The sequence below is a fragment of the Octopus sinensis genome, linkage group LG1 (assembly GCF_006345805.1).
Source record: "Octopus sinensis linkage group LG1, ASM634580v1, whole genome shotgun sequence".
Lineage (NCBI taxonomy): Eukaryota > Metazoa > Mollusca > Cephalopoda > Octopoda > Octopodidae > Octopus > Octopus sinensis.
The window spans coordinates 51188137-51212880 of NC_042997.1; the positions used below are offsets into that span (position 1 = coordinate 51188137).

A 24744-nucleotide genomic window follows, 5' to 3' on the forward strand; every position below is an offset into this window, starting at 1 on the left:
TCCAGTATCTTAATGCTAATATGAACAGTTGTCAAGTTCATCTTCACCACTTCAAGTCTCTCTCTGCCTCCTCATTGAACATTGGTATGGCTTCCATAGAACCACATCTACCAGAGACTTACTTTTCTATGTCACTCATTTTGCAACCATTGATTGGCATAAAATCCTACTAGTTAAGTCTTTGTTCTGTAACCATTTATCATGCATAAGATCTAAAGCTTTGTTAGATACATCATTACAGTATATACTTTATTCTTTAATTACAATATTGTTGTATTCAACAAATCAATGACTCAGTTACTCTACATGTCAAAGAAACACTCTTGTGCCTTAAACTTTGTAGTCATGAATCACGGGCAATTTGAACAACCAAAGTTACTCAAATACTTGGCCTTCTAGTCTCTGATGATCTTGCATGGCAGCTTCATCACAAAGATTGAGTTTCGTTTTTAGAGTGTGAAATACTTCAGCCCAGTTGCTCAGCTTCTACAACACTCGAGTAATAACTGCACAGCAGGATTTTTCTGTTTCTGCATATACTAACACCCTAAACAGAATTTTGAAGAACGTCAACTGGACAAAGTCAGTGATGAATATGCTTTGAGCACCAGGTCACAGATGCATTCTTTCTTCCCTGCTTGTTTGAATGAAATTCAGTGGACACTGCTCTTGTAAATTAAGTAGCTGCATACTCTGTCTACACAAGCTTACTTGTCAAACCTATTTTTCCCACATCTCTTACTCTTACAGAATGAAACTTCTTGCTCTTCACATTAAACTCTTTAACTAATAATTCATTCCAGGACAGTAAACTTTTGGGATTTCTGACAATACTTTGCCAATGAACACCAACTGATGTTCAAACAGAACATCAATCACATACATCTTGTTAACCTGGAGGAATATTGAATAGTTATGGGCACTACTCCTCTGACTATCATATTAAAGAAATAAAAGTACAGTGCTGGTTGCTTTCAAGAAGCAAAATAAGCTTTGGTTACAAAGTTCATTTTGCGGTCATGTGGTTCCTGATTTGGTCCCACTATCTGGCACCTTTGACAAGAGTCAGCTCTGGGTTCAGCCCTGTTTTCTTAGTGGAACTGGTATGCAGAAATTGAAAAGCCCTTTGTGCGTGCGTTCTATTCTGTTTTTGATTATTTGAATTCTTCCTTTGAAGGAGATAGTTTCTAACAAAAATAATGTCACATTTTAAACTTGAGGAAAATCTTGCATATATTTACTGTTCTCGTTACAGATTGTATTTGTAGTATGTGAGTTAATTGGTTGATTTATTTTTCTGAAAACCCTAGCTTATCTAGATTATCACTTAGGCACAAAACCCAAGTGGTATAAATGTGAATTTATAATCTGGATACAGAAGCTGGAGGTTTCAAAGCAGTTGTTCATAGTTGTATGCACATATGTATTCATGTATATATATGCTTGTATATATATATATGTATCTGTGTGTGTGTGTATGTGTATGCATGTGTATGTATGTATATATATATGTCATTATTCAGTTTTATTTCAAGATTTCATGCCAATAAAGAAAGAGCCAGTTTCTAACCTAGATTCAAGGCTCCTTCATTGGAATTTCAGCATCAACAACAGGATATTTTTGTATGTATATATATATATGTGCAGATTTGTATGTTTTTTTTTATGTATGTCTTCTCATGCATATATTTGCATATCTAGACATACTCATATGTACTTAAATGATAAACTTCTGGAAAGTTTTACAGATTTTTACAGTTCCAGTGACAGCTTAGATTTGTAATCTTTGAATCAACTTTCTCCTTTCTGGTTTTGAAAAGCCTAATTTCTTAATATTGGTATTTAGGCAGTGTGTTACATATCCCAGTGCCTCAATAGTTACAGCTATAAACCTGAACTTGTAATGTGGATTGAGTAACTGCAGATTTCTCAATAGTTCAGCATATTCTCTTTTTCATTGACCTTCAGCTTTATGTTAACATCCACAAGGCAACTGTACACAATTTCTCCCCTCTGTTCCAAATCATTATATCAGGTGTATCATGTATACATTTTATTGAGTTTTTCACTGGGACATTTCACCATACTCCTTTTTATTATGAGAGGCTATGGCTTCCATCATACTGTGGGTTCTTATTTCTTTGTCCTCGTGGTTATCCTTCTGATGGATTTCATTATATAGTTTTCTAGTTACATCATGTTTCATTGGTAGATAATACTGTGATGATATTTTCAGATAACTGCTTATGATGTATGTGATATTTTCAGTGATAACTCCACAAAGTCTGCACTGGTCGTCACATTTTACTGCGTTTCCTATATCTCTGTCTCCTTTGTGCATCAGGTATTTGGTTGATATTTCCTGTTCCTGGATTGAAAACTCATACCCTTCAAAGTGGGAAGTAGTAATCCGGATAGACTGCTTTGATGATCAATGTTACTATCATGTTTGTATGTATGTATGTATGTATGTATGTATGTATGTATGTATGTATGTATGTATCTATATATATATATATATATATATATATATACACGCACACACACATTATCGTTTTACATCTGTTCTTCATGATAGCATGAATTGAATGGTTTGACAGGAATCAACATGTCAGAAGATCACGTATCAGAAATATGTTGTCCATTTTGACATTGCCCCCAAACCAGCATGGCTTGGCTTTGCATAAGAGAGTGTTGATGCTAGTGAACATTGCACAATTTGAATACCTCAGTGTCTCTGAGACCTCATCTTGCCAGTGAATGGATATTTTTTTACATTGGCAGTTTAGGTGGAATTTAGCTAGTTTTTTTTGTGGGGATGAGGCTTATGGTTAATCCTTTAGCATTTAAACCAGTCATATCCAGCCTAATTATTTTCTTTGTTTTATATTGAAACCAGTCAGATCTGGTTTTTCATACCTACCCTACAATGTCATTCTAAAGATAAACAATCACATCATCAAAATCTCAAAGTTACAAGGTAATGCATGATTAATTTAAAATTATGTGGATGAATAAATATAAAATTTGACAGAAAAATTTGAATGCTAAAGAGTTAACAGTCCGTTTCTAATTGGCATGCTGCAAATTTGGCAGGATAAGGACTCTGTAGAACTACAGTTTGGTTTGGAGTGTGTATCCTTCTTCCAGGTATTCTTCTAAAGTCTACTGAATTTAAATCCTGCTATTGACTTTATTTTAGATGTGGATGATTTTTGAGTGAATACTGCTGAGGTATGTGACCCTGTCAGTGGCTTCTAGAGTCTGATCTTTGATTTTGATAGCAGTCTCCATGTACATTTTGTGATAGGATGGTTGGTACATGACTTCTTTGTTCCAATGGTGAGGCTGAAGTTATTGTAAGTGAATGAGAACCTACTCATGCACTATTGCATTCTAGACTCAAAGCATCAATTTTAAGGATTGAATGATTACTTCTTATAAATAAAATATCAATCATAGTAGTATAGTATCACTGAGGACTCTATCATGGGATTTAGTTGGGTTCCTGGCAGTAACTATTGTCAATTGTTAGTAGTCTATCTTTTATCATCAGCTGTATGTAGGCTTTGTAGAGTAAAATAAGGTCTTTTCTGCCAGAATATGAAGAAATTGAAAGTGAAAAGCATCAATCCTCGCAAACAAATGAGTTGTAAAATATAGATTTTAAGGAAGAAAAAACAAATTGCTTGTAACAAAAATTTAGCAATTTAATATCATTTTCAATATTCTTCCTGTCTATATTTATTTACTTATGAAATGTTTTACAGTTGCCAAGTCATTTGGAATTAATAAAATTGACTGAAAATTACCAGAAATACATTTAATTTATAATGTAATAAAAGTGGATTGTATGTTTAATTATGTACTAATCCCCATATCATTTCAGACAAGAAAACATCCTAAATTTGTTGTTAAAGAAATGGAAAGCATGTATATAGATGAATTAAAATCAGCCATAAATCTCTTGATGGCAAACTTGGAGAGCTTACCAGTATCAAAAGGTAGTAATGAAACGAAATATTCACTGAAAAAATTTCAAAAATATAACAGGTAAGACAGCTACATATATCATCATATTTGTCAGTGTCGTAATCACCTTATTTATCTATATATGTTAAAGGTCTGCAGTTAATATTTCACTTTATTTATCTGTTTACTTCATATTTTAAAGGGTCCTTTGAACATCACAACTCAACTACTATATTGCAGCATTTGGTGGTATTTGATAAATGTCAATTAAAAATATAGTTTTCATTATGCATTTGGTTGCAATATGATAAATGTTTCTCATTATTTATTCTTGGAAAATTTCTAATGTAGGAGTTTTTTTTTTTGTTTTTGTATTTAGGTTGAAAAACAAATTGAGTATGCATAATTGTAAAAAAAATCATGCACTTGTTGGTATGCATATGGTTAGTGTTTGTTAAAGGTAAAGCTCTTATAAAAGTCAATGCTTTCACTTATCTTGGCTTCACAGTGACAAATGATGCTAAGCTTGGTATAGAGATTGCAAAGTGTGTAGAAAAAGCAAGCACACCATTTAGTAAAGTCTGATTGGCTATGGAATACCCATGGTGTTTCAATTAAAACAAAAACTTGAATTATAAACAGTTGTCCTAACCACTCTGTAATACGAAGCTGAGTCTTGCACATCTTATAGCAAACATATTAATTAATTGAATAGCTTTCGCTTAATGTCCCTGAAATGAATATTCAAGACCAAATGGGAAGACAAAGTGAAAAATAGTGATATTCTGTCAATGGTATTGAAGCCTTCCAAATCAGGGCTTAATTGAGGTGATGTGGCCTTATTTTACGAATGAGTGATGATAAGATTCCAAAGCAAGTATTTTGAGGGCAACTTGATATTACTCAGCAGTGAGTTGTTAGGCCACCACTATGATATAAAGACAAATCAAGAGATAACCTAAGATACCTGAATATGAATGTACATTATTGGGAAGATGTTGCAATCAGTCAGAGGGACAGGAGTTGCCAATGTTATATAAAACTTGCTAACTTTGAGGTGCAAAGAGTTCTTTGTCATAACATGCTGCTTGAAAATAGAAAACAGAATCACCAAAATGCTTATATCTTGCAAATTATCATTGCCCTAATTGTGATTTTGCAGCCAGGTCAAATGCTGGCTTAAGTAACCATCTATATGTCTCTGCTGCTTAAAATAATATAAATTTGACATTTACTATCTGAGTCATCTTTGCAATGCATTTGCAGGTCTAAAGATACACATGTTGTCATAAAGTTGAATAGATAGATTTTTGCATAACTATGTTGTAAATAATAAACGAAAAATAAATTATATTATGTTTTAATGAATGTTCTTTTTCCTTCTGCTTTGACACTTCCTCTTAGTTCAGTAATTCCATATTTATCTTCCAACTTCTCTCCCACCTCATCTTTTTTCTGCTATATTTATTTCTTTCCTGGCTACTCGTTACTCTTAGTTGAGTGTACCCAATACACACTGTTGAGTTGGTTTTAGGAAGGGTATCCAGCTGTAGAAACCATACCAAAGCTGACATTAAATCCATGGCACAACCCTGTGGCTCTCCAGATCCTGTGAAGCCATCTAACTTATATTAACATGAAAAATGAACATTAAATGATGATAATGAAATGTGTATGTGTGCATGCATACACACACATGCAATAAAAGCAGTATTAAATTAAAATAACCATCTATGAAGCATACTTAATGTAAATATATCATTGTAAGGCAAGTAACTGCAGTGTTTGTCCAGAGATAACACCCTGTGTTGATGTGCTGTGTTTAAAAATACAATATATATATTGCAGTGAGGTAAAAATCATCCCACCAGCAGCTAGTTAGAACACCAAATGCATTTTGGCCTTCTGGGGCATATCTGTGGTATGTACTCTCAGCCAGAAATATGCTTAGACAAGATTTGTTGCCTCTGATATATAGGAAACAGTAAATAAAACATCCAGTGATTTTGTGAGTAGCCACCCAGTTGAATTCAAATCTGTTATATACAATAGAAGCTGTTAAATTAAAATAACTCATTGTGTTATACTTAATGTAAATACATTATTGGTTTCAAATTTTGACACAAGGCCAGCAGTTTCAAGGGAGATAAGTAAGTCAGTTACGTCAACCCCAGTATGCAACTGGTACTTATTTTGTTGATTCTGAAAGGATGAAAGGCAAAGTCGACCTCATTGGAAATTGAATTCAGAATGTAAAGATTGACGAAATGCCGCTAAGCACTTTGCTCAATGTGCTAACAATTCTGCCAGCTTGCTGCCTTAAAATGTAAATACATTATTGAAAGGCAAGTTTCATTCAGAGATAATACCTCATATAAATGTGCTTTGTTTAAAAACAACAACAAAAAAATACAATATATAAAGAGGGAGAGGAAAATCATTTCAGCTGTGACCAGTGAGAATGCCAAGTGCATTTCACCCTAGCTAAGCCTTACGAATGGCATGTACATATAACCAGTCATATGCCTAAATGAGATTTCTTGTCTCCAGTGTGTTAGAAACAGAAAATAAAACATTAACTGATATTGCAAATAGTCATCTGACTGAATAAAAATTCCTTATAACTGGCTTTGTGTACACAGTATAAATATGGCCCAGATTGGCTGAAATCTGGGATTGTTTTTGTAATGGATCTACTATAGGAGGCTGCTACTCTTATGACCATTGTTGTAGTAGGTTGAGGTCATATTGAAGGCTGTCTCATCCATTGAAACTGAGGAGATTCATTTACTTCTGATATAAACTATATTTCTAATGATGCTAGGTGAATTGCTTGATGTTCTTATATATATAGAAATGCCTTTTATTAGGCTCATAGCAAGACATAAAACTGCTACTTTCTAGAACTAAGATAATGTTGACATTACTTGGATTCATATTTCCAATAATTTTAAATTCATACACTAGAAGACCTTTCCTGAGTTTTCTACCTAGCTTATACTCACTCATGTCTTGGGTGATAATCAACCCATCATCCCTGTATACACTTTATCTCAAGTCTGGCTATTGCTTATTTAAAGAATTCAGAATACATGCATTTATGATCATTCTTAATACCCTCTCTAGAAGCAGCTTTAAGAATATGCTAGTATACACGCACAAACATATATATATACATATATCTTTTATCATTTTCTTGTTTCAATCACTGGACTGTTGCCATGTTAGGGCACTTACTTTCTAAGTCTGGTACTTATTCTGTCATTCTCTTTTGCCAAGCTGCTATGAGGATGTAAACAAACTAAAACTGGTTGTCAAGTGCTGGTTGGAGGACAGACACAAAGACATGCACACACAACACTAATATACACAGATATATCATCATCATCATCATCATCATTTAATGTCTGTTTTCCATGTTGGCATGGGTAGGATAGTTTGACAAGGATTGCTAAGTCAGAAGACTTTACCCAGCTCTGTTGTCTGCTTTGGTATGGTTTCTATGGCTGGATGTCCTTCCTAATGCTTACCACCTTACAAACTGTATTGGGTGGGTGCTTTTTTATGTGGCAATGACAGCAGTGAGGAGGTCACCAAATAATTTGCAGGACAAAACCCCCTCAACTGGAAATGGGGAGAAGTAATTAAGAACAAAAAAGGTATCTTGCATTGGGGGAGAAACATGGCTACCTTAGAGAGAGAGAGAGGGGTGGGTGGGTGAGAAGATGGTGAAGGTGTAATAGGGAGGAGACAGGGGCTGTATACTCAAATTACAGAAGGTTGTATATAGTGAAGTGGACTGTAGATTGGGGAGGGTGAGTAGGTGGGTAGGTTCACAAGATTGTGAAAGGAGAGTGTGAGCTGGAGTAGGGGAGATGTAATGTGTAGGCACAGTTACAGGGAAGGATATTCAGGGTGGGGGGATATATTGTGGATAAGTGTATATAGTGAAGTGGACAGGGATCAGAGAGGGTGAGTAAGTTCACAAGATTGTGAAAGGAGAGTGGGAGCTAGTGTAAGGGAGATGTAACGAGCAGGTGCTGGTAGAAGGGGTGGGTATAAGGAGGATATGTTGTGGGGAATGGATTTAACAGGGACATATTGTGTGCAGGTAGATACTTGAGGGAGAATGGATAGGAGGAGAATACAGCATTGGTGAGCATGGGTTGGGAGTGGGTTGTGGGGGAAGAGGATTTTACATACCTGGGCAGGTGAACCCAGGGTTCTAGTAGAAGACACTTGCCCAAGGTGCCATGCAGTGGAACTGATCTAAAAAAAGTTTTAAAAAAAGACATAAACAAAAAGTATTCCTTTTCTATTCTCCTGAACTACTTGAATATTTCAATTAATCCCAAAGGCCATCTAATTAGTTATAATGTGAAGTGAATGTTTGAGTTATGAAAACCACTTTACTTGACCGAGATTTGTAATGAGATTCAAGCCCAGCAGACTTACCTGGGATGATTTTTTGCTACCTGGAGCTACAGTATTTGTATGGTGTGATATATTTTTTGGCTGAAAATAGGTTTTGGGTTTGTCCTCAGAACTACTGGCTTTGATTCTGCTTCAGACACAGATTTAGTATGCTGTACCATAAGCATGTTTAATAGTATTTAATGGTCATCTATCTCTACCAATTTATTGGGATACTCTTCATATGTCAAGGATGTCTTTTGTCATCTTTTCTGTATATGTTGATTCCAGTCTCATTGTAATAGAAACTGGTTGTTTTAAGGAGTATTTTTCTTGAAATAGATCACATATGAATATTAATAGCTTATGAAGATAATGATATGACATTTTATTATTCTATATTCTTTTGATGTATGTTATTATTATTTTTATTGTTGTTGCTGTTGTTTTGCAACCCTAATGCTTAGTTAGTTGATTTGTATCTTCCTGAAAATTTATATCTGTGTTGTAAAATTTAATTCTATGTCAGATTTTATGCATAATTGAGAAATTATTGTTATAACTTGTGTAATAATAACACTGATTGTTTTTGTTTATTTAAGGACTCACCACTCCTCAATTTCCAAGTTAGATGTATCTGAAGACAATGAGCCTGGCCTTTCAAAACTTGATGTTGTTCTTACTTTTACTCTTGAGGTTTGTTGTTAACTTTTTTTTTTCAATATTTTTGCTTGTTACCTTGGTAAAGAAAAGTGCTTGTAATTTGTTATATATTATTTTATAAGTGGAATGTTGGGATATTTTATTATGTGGGAAGCAATAGATGTTGCTGAAATTTATGATAAACAAATAAATATAAAAAGATATCAGAGACATTATCTTTTTTTTTTATCAGTTTCAGCTCAAAGCTGTGGCCATGCTGGGGCACCACCACTTTGCTACACTGTTATTATTGAGAGCCTCCTCTGATATGTGGCATTTGGTGTGTAAGGGAGTTTGAGGTCACTGCCCCTATTTGTCCTTCTTGCCACGAGGTGGGTTCATCTGGGACTCTCAACATGAAGAGAGCCAGTTTTGTTTTGAAAACCTCTACATCCACTTTGTGTAAGAACGTCAGGATCTTTGTGAGAATATTAAAAAAGCTGTGGGCCCTTGCAGTAACTGGTTTTTAACCCAGGCTAATGCAGTAACTGGTTTTTAAGTGTGATGGCATTGTTGGGATCTTTGACACTGTGCAGTGGCAAACCATTCTAGCATTTGTGTAGCTTTCAATGCCAATATTTTAGCACAATCCCTACCAGGATCTTCCAGATGTATATTACTGCATATGTCTACTGCATCACTCCAGGGAGTAGAGTGTTAGCTGTTTCAGCCTTTCCTAGTTGCTGAGCTGTTGCAATGAGACAATCTTCTTTGTGAAGCTTCGCTGGATTGCTTTATGGTCCACTACTAATTTTACACTGTAGGGTGACCACAGCTGGAAGTAGTAGTCAAGGCAGCTGAGGACAAATTTCCTCTACAGGGACATAATGGTTTCCTTCTCTCTGGTTCTGAATGTTCTCAGGATCCAGTCAGCCGCCCATCTGCACTTCCTCACCATCTTAGTAATGTGCATTTGAAAAGAGATATCATCGCTCAGTCAATATCCATGTCCCACACTGATTTAGGTTCTGGGATTGTAATGTCCTCCAGGCCAGCATTCCCTGTAAGTTTTTTGTTCCGTTTTGCATGCTGTTAGTGAGGGGCTTGGAATTTTTCAGCATATAACTGCATATTATTGTCCTCAACCCATCTGTAAATTGCATCCAACTCCTGCTGCAGGTGTGCAACATCATTAGGGTTTTGTATTTTCTGCAAGACTTTTGTATCATCTGCTTAGCTAGCAAAGGTGGCTATCTGGGCAGCTGAGGGCATATCTGAGAGGGCCACTATGAAAAGCAGTGGTCTCAAAACAGTGCCCTGTGGAACACCACTTGCTATTTGTATCTTCTTTGAGGTGGCTCCATTGACCACCACTGCCTGGCTTCTGTCTTTCAGAAAGTTATATAACCACAATCCAAGTTTTCTAGCTATGACAAGATCACGCAGTTTGTGGCATATCATACCATGATCCACTTTATCAAAAGCTTTTGCAAAGTCAAGGTCTATTACATCCACATTTGAGTTGTTGAGTAACTGCCTCAATACTCAGTCATAGTGCTGTAGGAACTGTGTCAGGCAGCTCCTACCTGGTTGAAAGCCATGCTGAGTATCACTCAGTAAGTTGTTTTCTTCAAGGAATGTGATTAGTTTCCCTCTGACTATTCATTGCACAACTTTGCTGATGTGTGAAGTCAGAGAGAGATAATCCTATAATTTTGGGCTTCTGCTCCACTTCCCTTTTTAAGAATTGGGCATATTGTTCCCTCTTTCAGTTTGCTTGGCAGCTTGCCATTTGCAAGAAAACTCTGGAAGAGAATCTGTAGTGGTTTTGCCAGGGCATGTTTCCACAATTTGAGGAGGATTGCTGGGAAACCATCAGGGCCAACAGCTGAGTTTGCATCCACCTCATCTATGGCTAGTATTATATCTTCTTCACCAATATTGATGTTACTGGTTATAGGTGAGGTAGCAAAGAAATCCACTGGTTCATTCACTTGTCTGTGTTCCAACAGGGTAGTAAAGACACTTTTGAACTGATCCTGGTTGGGTTATCAGTGAGGGAGCCACCCTTCTGGAAGAGAGGTCCTATTTTGCAGCGTACTGAGGCTGTTTCTTTGGCATAATGAAAGAAGGCCTTTGGGTTTCACTTGATGTTTTTTATAATCCAGGCTTCTTTGTCTGTTCTCTCTTTCATAAAGGATTGTTGTAGGCTTTTTTCAGTCTCCATCAGTGCTGTTTTTAGGCTGGGATGTTGGTTGAAGTGATTTGCAATCTTCATCCATTGTCTCATGAGAATCTTCCTCCCTCTTGAAATTTTGTTCCTTTTATTGTTGGCCTTGTGCTCTTGGACACATTTCTGGCATATGGTTTGCATAACAAATATGATATATTCTAGTTTCATGTCAATATCTGGTGTGAAGAGACATTTCAGCCAGCCCTATCTGAGGATCTCTTTTTGGATTGATTTCCAGTCTGCTTTGTGGAAGTTCAGATTGGAGAGGTTTCGGGTGCTTCCTTTAGACTGTATGTCTCTGGCTACTTTTGGTCCATACATAGACAGCTCTATTATGTTGTGATCTGAAACTAATGTCTCCGTCACTTTCACATTATGAATGATGTCCATATTGTTTGTGAAGCAGAGATCCAATATGTTATTTGCACAATTTGCCTCATGAAAAGGACAATATCTGTATGAAAAACAATAGTTAAGTTAGTATTAACATATGTAAGGTAGGGAATATAAAAAATCCAATTAGAAATGAAGCAGTGAGAAAAGAATTCTGAACCCAATAACTAATTAGTATTTTAATAATTATACCATGTACAAGAGATAATTCTAAGTATGTTTTTGTCTAATAATAGCAGTCATTGCACTAATGTTATATTTTTCTGACTGTGTAAAGCATTTATTAGATTTCTTGTGCTCACTATATTAAATATGTTTAAAGCTAAGTGAATATCTTTCATGTAAAATGCAGTAAAAAGTCACCTAGAAATAATCAAACAGTAAAAAAACAATAATGTTAGTGATTGGTAATATTAAGTATGGGAGGCATTATAGACATGCTTTGGTTTTAATATGATCTCTCCAGTAAAGCATAGATTAACTAAAGTAGTATTGAAAGAATTACTAAGTATGAGATTGTTTAGTAAACAAGATTGGTGTAAACAAGAAAATTGAATTGTTTTGAGGATAATTTACTCAGAATTGCTATCGTCATATATAGAATTATAAAATGTTTCAAACTGGAATTATATTATCCGAGTTACCAAGTGTGTGGTTTTGTAAAAATTATTTAAATTTACAAGTTGGACATTGTGTTAAATTACGAAGTGTCTTCTAAAATTGTTTTAGTTGTATTGTAAGTAGTTAGAGTATTTGGCTCAAGATCATATGGTTGTGAGATTGATTCCCAGTGGCGTAATGTGTCCTCAAGGACACTTTATTTCACATTATTCCAGTCCACTCAGCTGGTAAAAATAAGTTATACCTGTAATTAAAGGGCCAGCCTTGTCACATTCTGTGTCACACGGAATTTCCCTGAGAACTACATTAAGGTTACATATGTCTTTTGAGTGCTCAGCCACTTGCACATTAATTTCATGAGCAAGCCATTCCATTGATTGGATTAAGTGGAACCCTCATCATCATAACCAACAGAGTGTCAGTTATTAGTTGTATTTTAATTATAGTTAGAGCTAATGTTTGTAGAAGGTGTGAAATTATTGAAAATTGAATTTATATTGTACTTTGGGTGAAAAAATGTCAGTTGTAATATGTAGAAATAGGTCAATTTTTTTTTTTAATAAATTTCTTTAAAAGTACTATATTTATAAATATTTGGTGCCAAATGCATTCTCTCAAGGCATAATAAAAGTGAACTGGTTGGTTTGTGAGCACTATAAAACTGAATGTTTCATTTGCTTACAGTACCAAGTTACTATAAACTGATAACTCTTATCAAGAGTGAAAGATAACTCTCACCTGGTTAGAAAGCTAATATTAACTCTATTACATCTTTACTATGTTAAATGCCTCACTAAGACAATATATAAAGTCACTGATCAAATTAAATTTATTCAATGTTGTTTTCCAAATGGCCCAAGCAAGTGTCTGCAGGTGTATGGGTTTTAATCACAAGAAATGAATGATTGGTTGTTTAAATGACCTAATTCTTATACACAAGACAATTATTTCTTCTAAGTAGGAAAATATATGACTTGTATTTATTTCACTTAGTCTACTGACACAATAGTCAGGATTAAACCCAGAAACATGAAGTATCAAACAAGATAATGTAAAGTTAGTCAACATTTCTGCTATATATATATTATCCCTAACACTTATTACAATAAATACTATTCTTACCGGCCTATTGTATTCAGTCTTCTTAGCAGTTAAATATGCTCCATTGTTTAATGAAATGATTAAATTATTTCAAACTTACTCTCAAAAAAGGTCTGTTAAACCAACTTTCTAAACCTATAAAATAAATTTAGTTACATAAATTTCAACAAAAGTGGTTGTCCAGTTATATTTTGTACTAATAATCAACATACTTAGTTATGATAAATAACAGTTGATTAGATTGTAATTTAACATAATTGTTCCTAAATTGAATTTTAAAAAGTATTCATGTTTATTGTCACAATGTAATTATAATAATTATGTTTTCTAGGTTCATGTAATTGAAGTTAAAAATCTCCGCTCTTTAGCTCCGAATAAAATTGTTTATTGTACGATGGAAGTTGAGGGTGGAGAAAAACTGCAAACTGACCAAGCTGAGGCCTCCAAACCTTGGTAAAGATACTTTTGAAATTCATAACTATTTTTTGTTTTCTTCAATTAATTCTAAATAATACCACTAAATAATATTTTTTACTGGACATAAAACATTTATTTGAAATGGGAAGTATGTTGTTGATTAACTTCACTCCTGTATTATTGATGTTCTGTTCTTGATTCCAGAAGGATGATAGATAAAAATCACTCCATGGATACAATAAAGAATTTAGATTGACCCTGTCCCTTCACAGAACTTGTAATCTCTGACGATCCAAATTAGAGTCTTTAAAGTAACTAATTTAGCATTCTACCTGGGAAATGTTCCTTCTTTAGAAAATTATATTTGGCCTTTCAGATGCTGAGTTGTTTTAATAAGCTTTACTCAAGCAGACCTGTGGCATGTGGTTACTCATTCAGTAATGATTTCCAGATTCAAGGCAAATAGGATGAAGTTCTTTGTTTTAGAAACTGAATCCTTATTAAAAAAAATACATCTGATATAAATAGCTGTGTGAATATTCAGATACATAAAATCCTGCCAGCATAAAAGAATTATTCATTCATTCAAGAATATTTTTACATCCACTTTTCTATATTGGCTTTGTTTGTATGAATAAATAGTATGGTATGTATTGTGTCTTCTGAGATTCAACTTTAATATTTGTTCCCATTTCATTTTTGATTGTCTTCTGGCATGAGATCCTTCCACTATTAGTTCATAGCTGTTTTCTCCTAGCATATAGCATCCTTTTGCATCACATGTCTTGGAATGGAACAATTGTGTACAGTTGTTTTGGCAGTGGCCTATATCATTTTGACACCAATTTGGCAACAAATGTTTTAGTGCCAAGAAGTAACATATTTGATTAAAAGATACCAGTGCAAAGAGATATATAACTGTAATTCATATTTATATATATTGAAAATATAACTTTTTATATAAAAGGTTTTAGGTTTACATTTGGTAATTATGATCAAGTTATTTCAAGGACTTGACTGCATGTGTGTTTTCACAACTAAGAACAGTTCTATGTGTTCTTTTATTTGCATCCCTGTACTTTTTGTAGTTCTCTGCAGTGGTTTGTGCTAACCTAGTAAGCATTCATGTATTTTATGGAGCCTATCAATTTCCATATGATGGAACATTGTATGCTACACTCATATAATCAACAATGAGTTGCTGCCAAAACATTATTTGTACTTCTTCCTCATTAAAAGTTATCTGATAAAGGTCCCAAATCTTGAAGAGAAATAAGGTCTTCCACTTCTCATCTGTTTTGATAGCCAACATATATATCTTAAAATCATTTGAGCTAGACTTGAAGTTTTTGCAGCTGTTTGGTTGCCAGAGTATCATATGTTTGTAAGTCTTACTCCAAAGTACAAAGGCAAGGGCAATAATCATTTTAGCTTTTAGTGTGATATCTGAATTTACGTTACACACATAAGTGAAACCCAATCAAAGTAGATTTTCTTTTTCATATACTTTGAGTTAAATGAAAAATAATACATTCTTTTATTTGAACATCAAAGAATGATTCATAGTACTGTGTGCAGCTTGTTCAAAATCACAAACAGTTGAAGTGGGTCTCAAATTAGGTTAATTTTCTCCTAGTAATTTCAACATTCTCACATGTATGATGCATTTCTTTGGTAAAACATCAGGCAAAACATATATGGTGAACACCTTCATGCTTTTTTTAAAGTTATTATATAGTCTTGCTTTGCCCCAGTTTGATTTGCTCACAATGTCAAAATTTGAAGTCATTAGTTTTGTTTGCTTTGATAAAGTTTTAGAGGAATCTGTTAACATTTTTTTTACCACACCTTCTACATATGCCTAGGCCATCAAATGCACAAATGAGGTATTTAGTTAAAGATTAGTGAAAAGATAGAAACACTCGTAGCAGTGCACATGCAGCAAATAATATTCAAATATCACCCATTGGCATGATAAGTTTCACTATCAGAGTCATGCATTGAGTCGGTTGAAGGCTTAGCGAGCGAGGTCGATTCGTGTTTTAATGTCAGCCTCACCTTGACCTGTGGCTATAATGATGGTGCCAAGGTAGTTGAAACTCTCAACCTCTTCAAGAATATCACCATTGAAGACAATGGGTGTTTTGTCTGGTGGGGCGAAGCCGGCTGTGAGGATTTTGGTTTTCAAGGCATTGACTTTCATACCAATCTGCGATACAACACACTAGAGCTCATTGGTAGCAAACTGGACGTCAGCAAATGTTTCGCCAAGTATCGCAATGTCATCTGCGTAGTCTAGATCCTTGACGGAAAAGTTGTGACCAACAGTGACACCGGGGAACTCCCTTAATGCATTTGTGGTGATCCAGTCGATAGCGTAATTGAAAAGAGTCAGCGAAAGAATACATCCTTACCAAACGTCAGACCATATTTCGAAGGGTTCCAACACCGTACACGCGTACATGGTATCTTGTTGAGCGGTACTAAGCTTTGATAAGATGAGAAGTTTAGGTGGGATACCATCTGCTTGCCTGACCTTCCAGGGGGTGTCACAATCGACGGAGTCAAATGCAGCAGCAAAATCAACTAAGCAAATGACTGTTTTTTGCTGAAAGCACCAACGGTGTTCGAGGATTTGTCTTAGGGTGAAGATTTGATTGGTGCAGCCTCGACTTGGATGGAAACCACACTGGTTTGGTCTTGTTCTAGAGTCACGTTCTGATTGGAATCATCTCAGAAGAATAGATGCAAATATTTTGACAGAAACGTCAATCAGACTGATGCCGCGGTAGTTGCTGCAGCAGCATTTATTGCCTTTCTTAAAGAAGGGTACCAGTATTGCGTCGCTCCAGTCTTGGCGGAGGGTTTCCGTATCCCAAACCCGGGTGATAACTTGATGAATCGCGGGACCCAGTATATTTGCACTATGCTTGAGGATCTCAGCAGGAATGTTATCTTCGCCAGCAGCTTTGTTATTTTTGAGCTTTCTGATAACAGCAAGGACCTCTTCAAGCTTTGGGGGAGCTGTTTGGCCATTATACAAAGTTGGGATCATGTCGATCGCAGGAGCAGATAAGGGGGGCTGGTGGTTGTGGTACAGCAGATTAGCAAAATGGTCTCTCCAGTGGATGATTCACTCAGTGAGATTGGTGATGGTATCACCATTCTGGTCCAAAATGGTTTCGTTACCTCCAGCCTGTCTTTGTGCTCGATCGAAGGAGGCTGTAGAGCTTATGGGAGTCCCCAGCAGATGCAGCGCATTCCATGTCTTCAGCCACCGTCTTCCAGAATTTATTTCGATCAGCATGGGCAGAACAGGCAGCTTCACAGCGCAGTTGTCTGAAGGTATCAGATTGGTTGCACTGAGCTTGTTTTGCTTTTTCATCAATTTCGATTATTCGGTCTCAGATCCAATCTTTGTCTTTTCGCTTAGTAGTGCCGAGTGTTGTGGACATCACGGACTGAAGATTGTGTTTGACTGTTTGCTAGACTTCATCTGAGGAAGCAGATTGAAGGACTTCGAGCCTGTTAAACCGATTTGTTAATTCGATACGGAATAAATGTTTGGTCTGGTTACTTTTTAGCTAGAGCGAGACTGGACAGCCTTTAAATGAAGACATAGTTTTGCCCGTCCTAATATATGATCGGAACCATGTTCACTGCCGGTTTCTGTGCCTCTGAACATTCGACAATCAAGGAGGCTCAATGACCAGTGACTTCTAACGAGAAAATGGTCAATCTGATATGCTGTGACACTGTCATTGGAGTACCAGGTAAGAAGATGGTGCTGTGGATGTTGAAAGCGCATGCTGGAAACAGTAAGATGATTTGCTGCAGCGAAATTTCCAAGTCTTTCACTATTGGCGCATTGGTTGCCAATCCCAAACTGTCCCAGTATGTGGTGTTACTTGGTCCTGTGCAGGCATTCCAATCGCTTGCGATGATTAGAATGTCACTTGTGGGTATGCGATCAACAACTGCCTGTAAAGCATCATAGAAGGAGTCTTTATCTTCATCAGAAGCGCTGAGAGTGGGAGCACAGACAAGTCCAACCCCTCCTCATCATGGTAAGGGGGTGAAACAAGAGTGTTAGAGCTATGCCGTCGGAGACTTCAGTTTCTGGTAGGGCCACCCAAGGCGGATTGTTCTGACACCCAGCAGTATCAGGGCCACACCCGGCTAACGGAGCTCTGGTGAACAGAAGCGTCTGATCCGGCAACCGGCAGCTTCAATCCATCCTGTCCTTGCGTCTGTGGAAAACCTATAGCAAACAAGACGTTCTCCCAACAGGGATATACTTGTGGCTGGGGACCACTAGCGAACTTCCTATTCCTAAGATCCTTCAAACATTCCTCATGTACATCTCACCTTCTTCAACGACAAACCCTACTATGGCGTCCGCGGGAGCCGACGCGCTCGCTACTCCAGTGAGGCGAGTGTTAAATCAGCAAACTGGGATGCTAATGCAACACGGAAGAACGCATTTCTTTGGCTTTTGGAATGTCAGATCCCTGATGCATAAAGAAACACAGGCACTAACGATGCACACTCTCTCCAAATATAACATCGATATTGCATGCCTCTCTGAAGTTAGACTTCCTGATTCTGGTTATCGCAAAATCAAAGTACCCCAACATGATGCATCATACCATCTCTACCACAGTGGACCAACTGATAACTTTGGCCTTCATGGAGTTGCCTTCACCCTCAACGATCGTGCCAATGCGTCACTCCTTGCCTGGTAACCTATCTGTGACATCTATATATATCTGGAAGCATAGAGATGTTTTGACTTAAGTATCTTGGACATGACATAGTACACTATGAGTAAGAGAATGTAAACTGCTGACTTATCAACTTGTTTATCTGATATATTTGCAATACTGGTGGCTGCTGTTATGTAGTGTTTGCATGTATGTATTTATTAGAAGAAAGCATGTCATGTAGATTTAAATTTTGCTGCATACAGTGAATCCTAAAAACTCTATCATTTCTACTTCTAAAAACCTGTACATGTATGTAGATGTGTATATGTGCTATAGCTAACTGGTAAATTTCCTTTTCTTTTTCTATTAGCTGGGATACTCAAGGTGATTTTACAACCCCCCACCCCTTACCAGTTGTTAAAGTTAAATTGTATACAGAAAGCTCTAAAGTACTAAGTTTAGAAGATCGCGAATTGGGAAAAGTAAGTATTTCTCATACCTTCTAATTCCTATTTTATATATTTTGCTTGTGTATTGTTATTGCAAAACAATAACCCAAATATTTAATTAATATTTAATTCATTATTATATGAATTTTGTTGCCAAGTACTCTTATGTTGAAATAAATGAAATTTAAAAAAAAGAATTTTAATTAGTAAAGTGAATTGCTCTGACAATAAAAGAAATGTGTAAGTCAGTTATAAAAAAAAGAAAAAATATTGAAAGAAGAAAATAAATTTTAATTCAAATATAACACATTTTAAATATCAAAATATGTTTATGTATGTAAGTAAGTATGTATGCATGTATGAATATAAATATATAAGTGGCACACAAGAAAACCATCCGAACGTGGCCGTAGCCAGTACCGCATCGACTGGCCTCCGTGCTGTGGGAACATGGTGGCACATAAAAACACCATCCGAAGACCCGGCAAGACTAGTCAGGTCATAACCCGTGGCCCCTACCTGGGACGTAGTCAGTCCACCTGTACATACCTTCCTTCTTGTGACACTTGTGAAGACCTGTTGAGGCAAGTGAAAATCAAAACAAATCAAAATAGATGAACATCAATGGAATTTGTATCTTTGTGGTACCAGTGCCGGTGGCACACAAGAATCCATCCGAACGTGGCCGTAGTCAGTACCGCATCACTGGCCATCGTGCTGTGGGCACATAACAAACACCATCCGATCGTGGCCGTTCGCCAGCCTCATCTAGCACCTGTGTCGGTGGCACATAAAAACACCATCCGAAGACCCGGGAAGACTAGTCAGGCCATAACCCATGGCCCCTACCTGGGACGTAGTCAGTCCACCTGTGCATACCTTCCTCCTTGTGATACTTGTGAAGGCCTGTTGAGGCAAGTGAAAATCAAAATCAAATCAAAACAAATCAAAATAGATGAACATCAATGGAATTTGTATCTTTGTGGTACCAGTGCCGGTGGCACATAAGAGAAAACCATCCGAAAGTGGCCGTAGCCAGTACCGCACCGACTGGCCTCCGTGCTGTGGGCACATGACAAACACCATCCGATCGTGGCTGTTCGCCAGCCTCATCTAGCACCTGTGTCGGTGGCACATAAAAACACCATCCGAAGACCCGGCAAGACTAGTCAGGCCATAACCCATGGCCCCTACCTGGGACGTAGTCAGTCCACCTGTGCATACCTTCCTTCTTGTGACACTTGTGAAGACCTGTTGAGGCAAGTGAAAATCAAAATCAAAACAAATCAAAATAGATGAACATCAATGGAATCTGTATCTTTGTGGTACCAGTGCCGGTGGCACACAAGAAAACCATCCGAACGTGGCCGTAGCCAGTTCCGCATCGACCGGCCTCCGTGCTGTGGGCACGTAACAAACACCATCCGATCATGGCCATTCGCCAGCCTCATCTGGCACCTGTGTCGGTGGCACATAAAAACACCTTCCGAAGACCCGGCAAGACTAGTCAGTCCACCTGTGCATACCTTCCTTCTTGTGACACTTGTGAAGACCTGTTGAGGCAAGTGAAAATCAAATCAAATCAAAATAGATGAACATCAATGGAATCTGTATCTTTGTGGTACCAGTGCCTGTGGCACACAAGAAATCCATCCGAACGTGGCCGTAGTCAGTACCTCATCGACTGGCCATCGTGCTGTGGGCACATAACAAACACCATCCGATCGTGGCCGTTCGCCAGCCTCATCTAGCACCTGTGTCGGTGGCACATAAAAACACCATCCGAAGACCCGGCAAGACTAGTCAGGCCATATCCCATGGCCCCTACCTGGGACGTAGTCAGTCCACCTGTGCATACCTTCCTCCTTGTGATACTTGTGAAGGCCTGTTGAGGCAAGTGAAAATCAAATCAAAACAAATCAAATCAAATCAAAATGAAATCAAAACAAATCAAAATAGATGAACATTAATGGAATCTGTATCTTTGTGGTACCAGTGCCGGTGGAACACAAGAAAACCATCCGAACATGGCCGTAGCCAGTTCCGCATCAACCGGCCTCCGTGCTGTGGGCACGTAACAAACACCATCCGATCATGGCCGTTCGCCAGCCTCATCTGGCACCTGTGTCGGTGGCACATAAAAACACCTTCCGAAGACCCGGCAAGACTAGTCAGTCCACCTGTGCATACCTTCCTTCTTGTGACACTTGTGAAGACCTGTTGAGGCAAGTGAAAATCAAATCAAATCAAAATAGATGAACATCAATGGAATTTGTATCTTTGTGGTACCAGTGCCTGTGGCACACAAGAAATCCATCCGAACGTGGCCGTAGTCAGTACCTCATCGACTGGCCATCGTGCTGTGGGCACATAACAAACACCATCCGATCGTGGCCGTTCGCCAGCCTCATCTAGCACCTGTGTCGGTGGCACATAAAAACACCATCCGAAGACCCGGCAAGACTAGTCAGGCCATATCCCATGGCCCCTACCTGGGACGTAGTCAGTCCACCTGTGCATACCTTCCTCCTTGTGATACTTGTGAAGGCCTGTTGAGGCAAGTGAAAATCAAAATCAAAATGAAATCAAAACAAATCAAATCAAATCAAATCAAAACAAATCAAAATAGATGAACATTAATGGAATTGTATCTTTGTGGTACCAGTGCCGGTGGCACACAAGAAAACCATCCGAACGTGGCCGTAGCCAGTACCACGCCGACTGGCCTCCGTGCTGTGGGCACGTAACAAACACCATCCGATCGTGGCCGTTCGCCAGCCTCATCTGGCACCTGTGTCGGTGGCACATAAAAACACCATCCGAAGACCCGGCAAGACTAGTCAGGCCATAACCTGTGGCCCCTACCTGGGACGTAGTCAGTCCACCTGTGCATACCTTCCTTCTTGTGACACTTGTGAAGACCTGTTGAGGCAAGTGAAAATCAAAACAAATCAAAATAGATGAACATCAATGGAATCTGTATCTTTGTGGTACCAGTGCCTGTGGCACACAAGAAATCCATCCGAACGTGGCCGTAGTCAGTACCTCATCGACTGGCCATCGTGCTGTGGGCACATAACAAACACCATCCGATCGTGGCCGTTCGCCAGCCTCATCTAGCACCTGTGTCGGTGGCACATAAAAACACCATCCGAAGACCCGGCAAGACTAGTCAGGCCATATCCCATGGCCCCTACCTGGGACGTAGTCAGTCCACCTGTGCATACCTTCCTCCTTGTGATACTTGTGAAGGCCTGTTGAGGCAAGTGAAAATCAAAATCAAAATGAAATCAAAACAAATCAAAATAGATGAACATTAATGGAATCTGTATCTTTGTGGTACCAGTGCCGGTGGCACACAAGAAAACCATCCGAACGTGGCCGTAGCCAGTTCCGCATCGACCGGCCTCCGTGCTGTGGGCACGTAACAAACACCATCCGATCATGGCCGTTCGCCAGCCTCATCTGGCACCTGTGTCGGTGGCACATAAAAACACCTTCCGAAGACCCGGCAAGACTAGTCAGTCCACCTGTGCATACCTTCCTTCTTGTGACACTTGTGAAGACCTGTTGAGGCAAGTGAAAATCAAATCAAATCAAATCAAATCAAAATAGATGAACATCAATGGAATTTGTATCTTTGTGGTACCAGTGCCTGTGGCACACAAGAAATCCATCCGAACGTGGCCGTAGTCAGTACCGCATCGACTGGCCATCGTGCTGTGGGCACATAACAAACACCATCCGATCGTGGCCGTTCGCCAGCCTCATCTAGCACCTGTGTCGGTGGCACATAAAAACACCATCCGAAGACCCGGCAAGACTAGTCAGGCCATATCCCATGGCCCCTACCTGGGACGTAGTCAGTCCACCTGTGCATACCTTCCTCCTTGTGATACTTGTGAAGGCCTGTTGAGGCAAGTGAAAATCAAAATCAAAATGAAATCAAAACAAATCAAATCAAATCAAATCAAAACAAATCAAAATAGATGAACATTAATGGAATTGTATCTTTGTGGTACCAGTGCCGGTGGCACACAAGAAAACCATCCGAACGTGGCCGTAGCCAGTACCACACTGACTGGCCTCCGTGCTGTGGGCACGTAACAAACACCATCCGATCGTGGCCGTTCGCCAGCCTCATCTGGCACCTGTGTCGGTGGCACATAAAAACACCATCCGAAGACCCGGCAAGACTAGTCAGGCCATAACCTGTGGCCCCTACCTGGGACGTAGTCAGTCCACCTGTGCATACCTTCCTTCTTGTGACACTTGTGAAGACCTGTTGAGGCAAGTGAAAATCAAAACAAATCAAAATAGATGAACATCAATGGAATTTGTATCTTTGTGGTACCAGTGCCGGTGGCACGTGGCACACAAGAAAACCATCCGAACGTGGCCATAGCCAGTACCGCATCGACTGGCCTCCGTGCTGTGGGCACGTAACAAACACCATCCGATCGTGGCCGTTTGCCAGCCTCATCTGGCACCTGTGTCGGTGGCACATAAAAACACCATCCGAGCGTGGCCGTCTGCCAGCCTCGTCTGGCACCTGTGTCGGTGGCACATAAAAAAACACCATCCGAGCGTGGCCGTTTGCCAGCCTCGTCTGGCACCTGTGTCGGTGGCACATAAAATCACCCACTACACTCTCGGAGTGGTTGGCGTTAGGAAGGGCATCCAGCTGTAGAAACACTGCCAGATCTGACTGGACTGGTGCAGCTTTCGGGCTCCCCAGACCCCAGTTGAACCGTCCAACCCATGCTAGCATGGAAAGCGGACGTTAAATGATGATGATGATGATGATGAAGTAAGAGGGATTAATGAATCCAAGTAGATATCTAGAAAGCATTCAGTAGTTAAGCAACCTTGGTTAACTACATCAAACAATCAGATACCAATGAATTAAAATAGAATAATCACCCAAGGTAATTCCTTGGATATGATAAGTAAATAGAGTATATGATGATGATGATAACATGGACAAGGAGATATCACATCTTTATTTGATGATTACACCACACAGGACTGGCAATCATTTCTGTTGTGCCAGTATATTTAGATACAGAAAAAGTGGTACAAAATACTGTATATGGTAGGAGGTGTGCTGCATGCGAAAGAATAGACCCAACATTTTCTCTACATGTCATAATAGACGACTAAAAGAAGTTGAGGTAGGACTTGCACACCATCCTCTGGAAACCCTCACCAGTAATTACTACTCAATCAAACTCATCAAGTTCTCTCCTCCAGGAAAGTACCTTGACTGCTTATAAAACAAGTCATATGAAACAGTTTGAGAAAAGTCACCAGGATCTCCATCTATCAAATTCACTCAGAGTCGGAACCTCAGTTAACTGATGGAGGCCTGTTTAGGTGAGGGCTTTGAATGTTCTCTCTTTGAGGGTTGGCTCCCATCTGCCCTTGATGTTTTTGGAACTCAGCCATTTACAAGTCACTGTGGCAGCCTTATTGGAGGTGTGTTGGCCAGGCAGGGGCAAAATCTCAACTGGTGGATACACCTATTACTGGTTTGAATGCTCTGATGGCTGGCATGTTGGAGGAGTAGCAGTTGATTCCAGTAGTATCAGATGTAACACCTGTTAATGCGTGTATTTATGCAGCCTTTCCTTAGTTCCAGTGTATGATCCAACTACTGGACCAATCTGTTCTGAAAACCACAATAGCTTCAGTGCTGGTGACTGACATGCCAGTCAGCTATGATCTGCCATCTGTAGACAAGGTTTGAAAATGGTAAATCAGCTGAAAAGTAGGAAGGCAGCTGGTGTTTGCAGCA

At 38.6% G+C, this 24744-nt stretch overlaps 1 protein-coding gene across 20 annotated transcripts in view; it reads left to right on the forward strand.

The window, feature by feature from the left end:
* LOC115209943 (calcium-dependent secretion activator 1) overlaps positions 1-24744 on the forward strand; it is a 289946-nt gene that overhangs the window by 22633 nt on the left and 242569 nt on the right. For all 20 annotated transcript variants that reach the window (XM_036500755.1, XM_036500758.1, XM_036500764.1 and 17 more), the window contains 4 exons: positions 3890-4053; positions 8988-9081; positions 13707-13828; positions 18869-18980. In XM_036500755.1, the coding sequence (XP_036356648.1) occupies positions 3890-4053; positions 8988-9081; positions 13707-13828; positions 18869-18980 (492 nt within the window). The remainder of the gene's footprint in view (positions 1-3889; positions 4054-8987; positions 9082-13706; positions 13829-18868; positions 18981-24744) is intronic.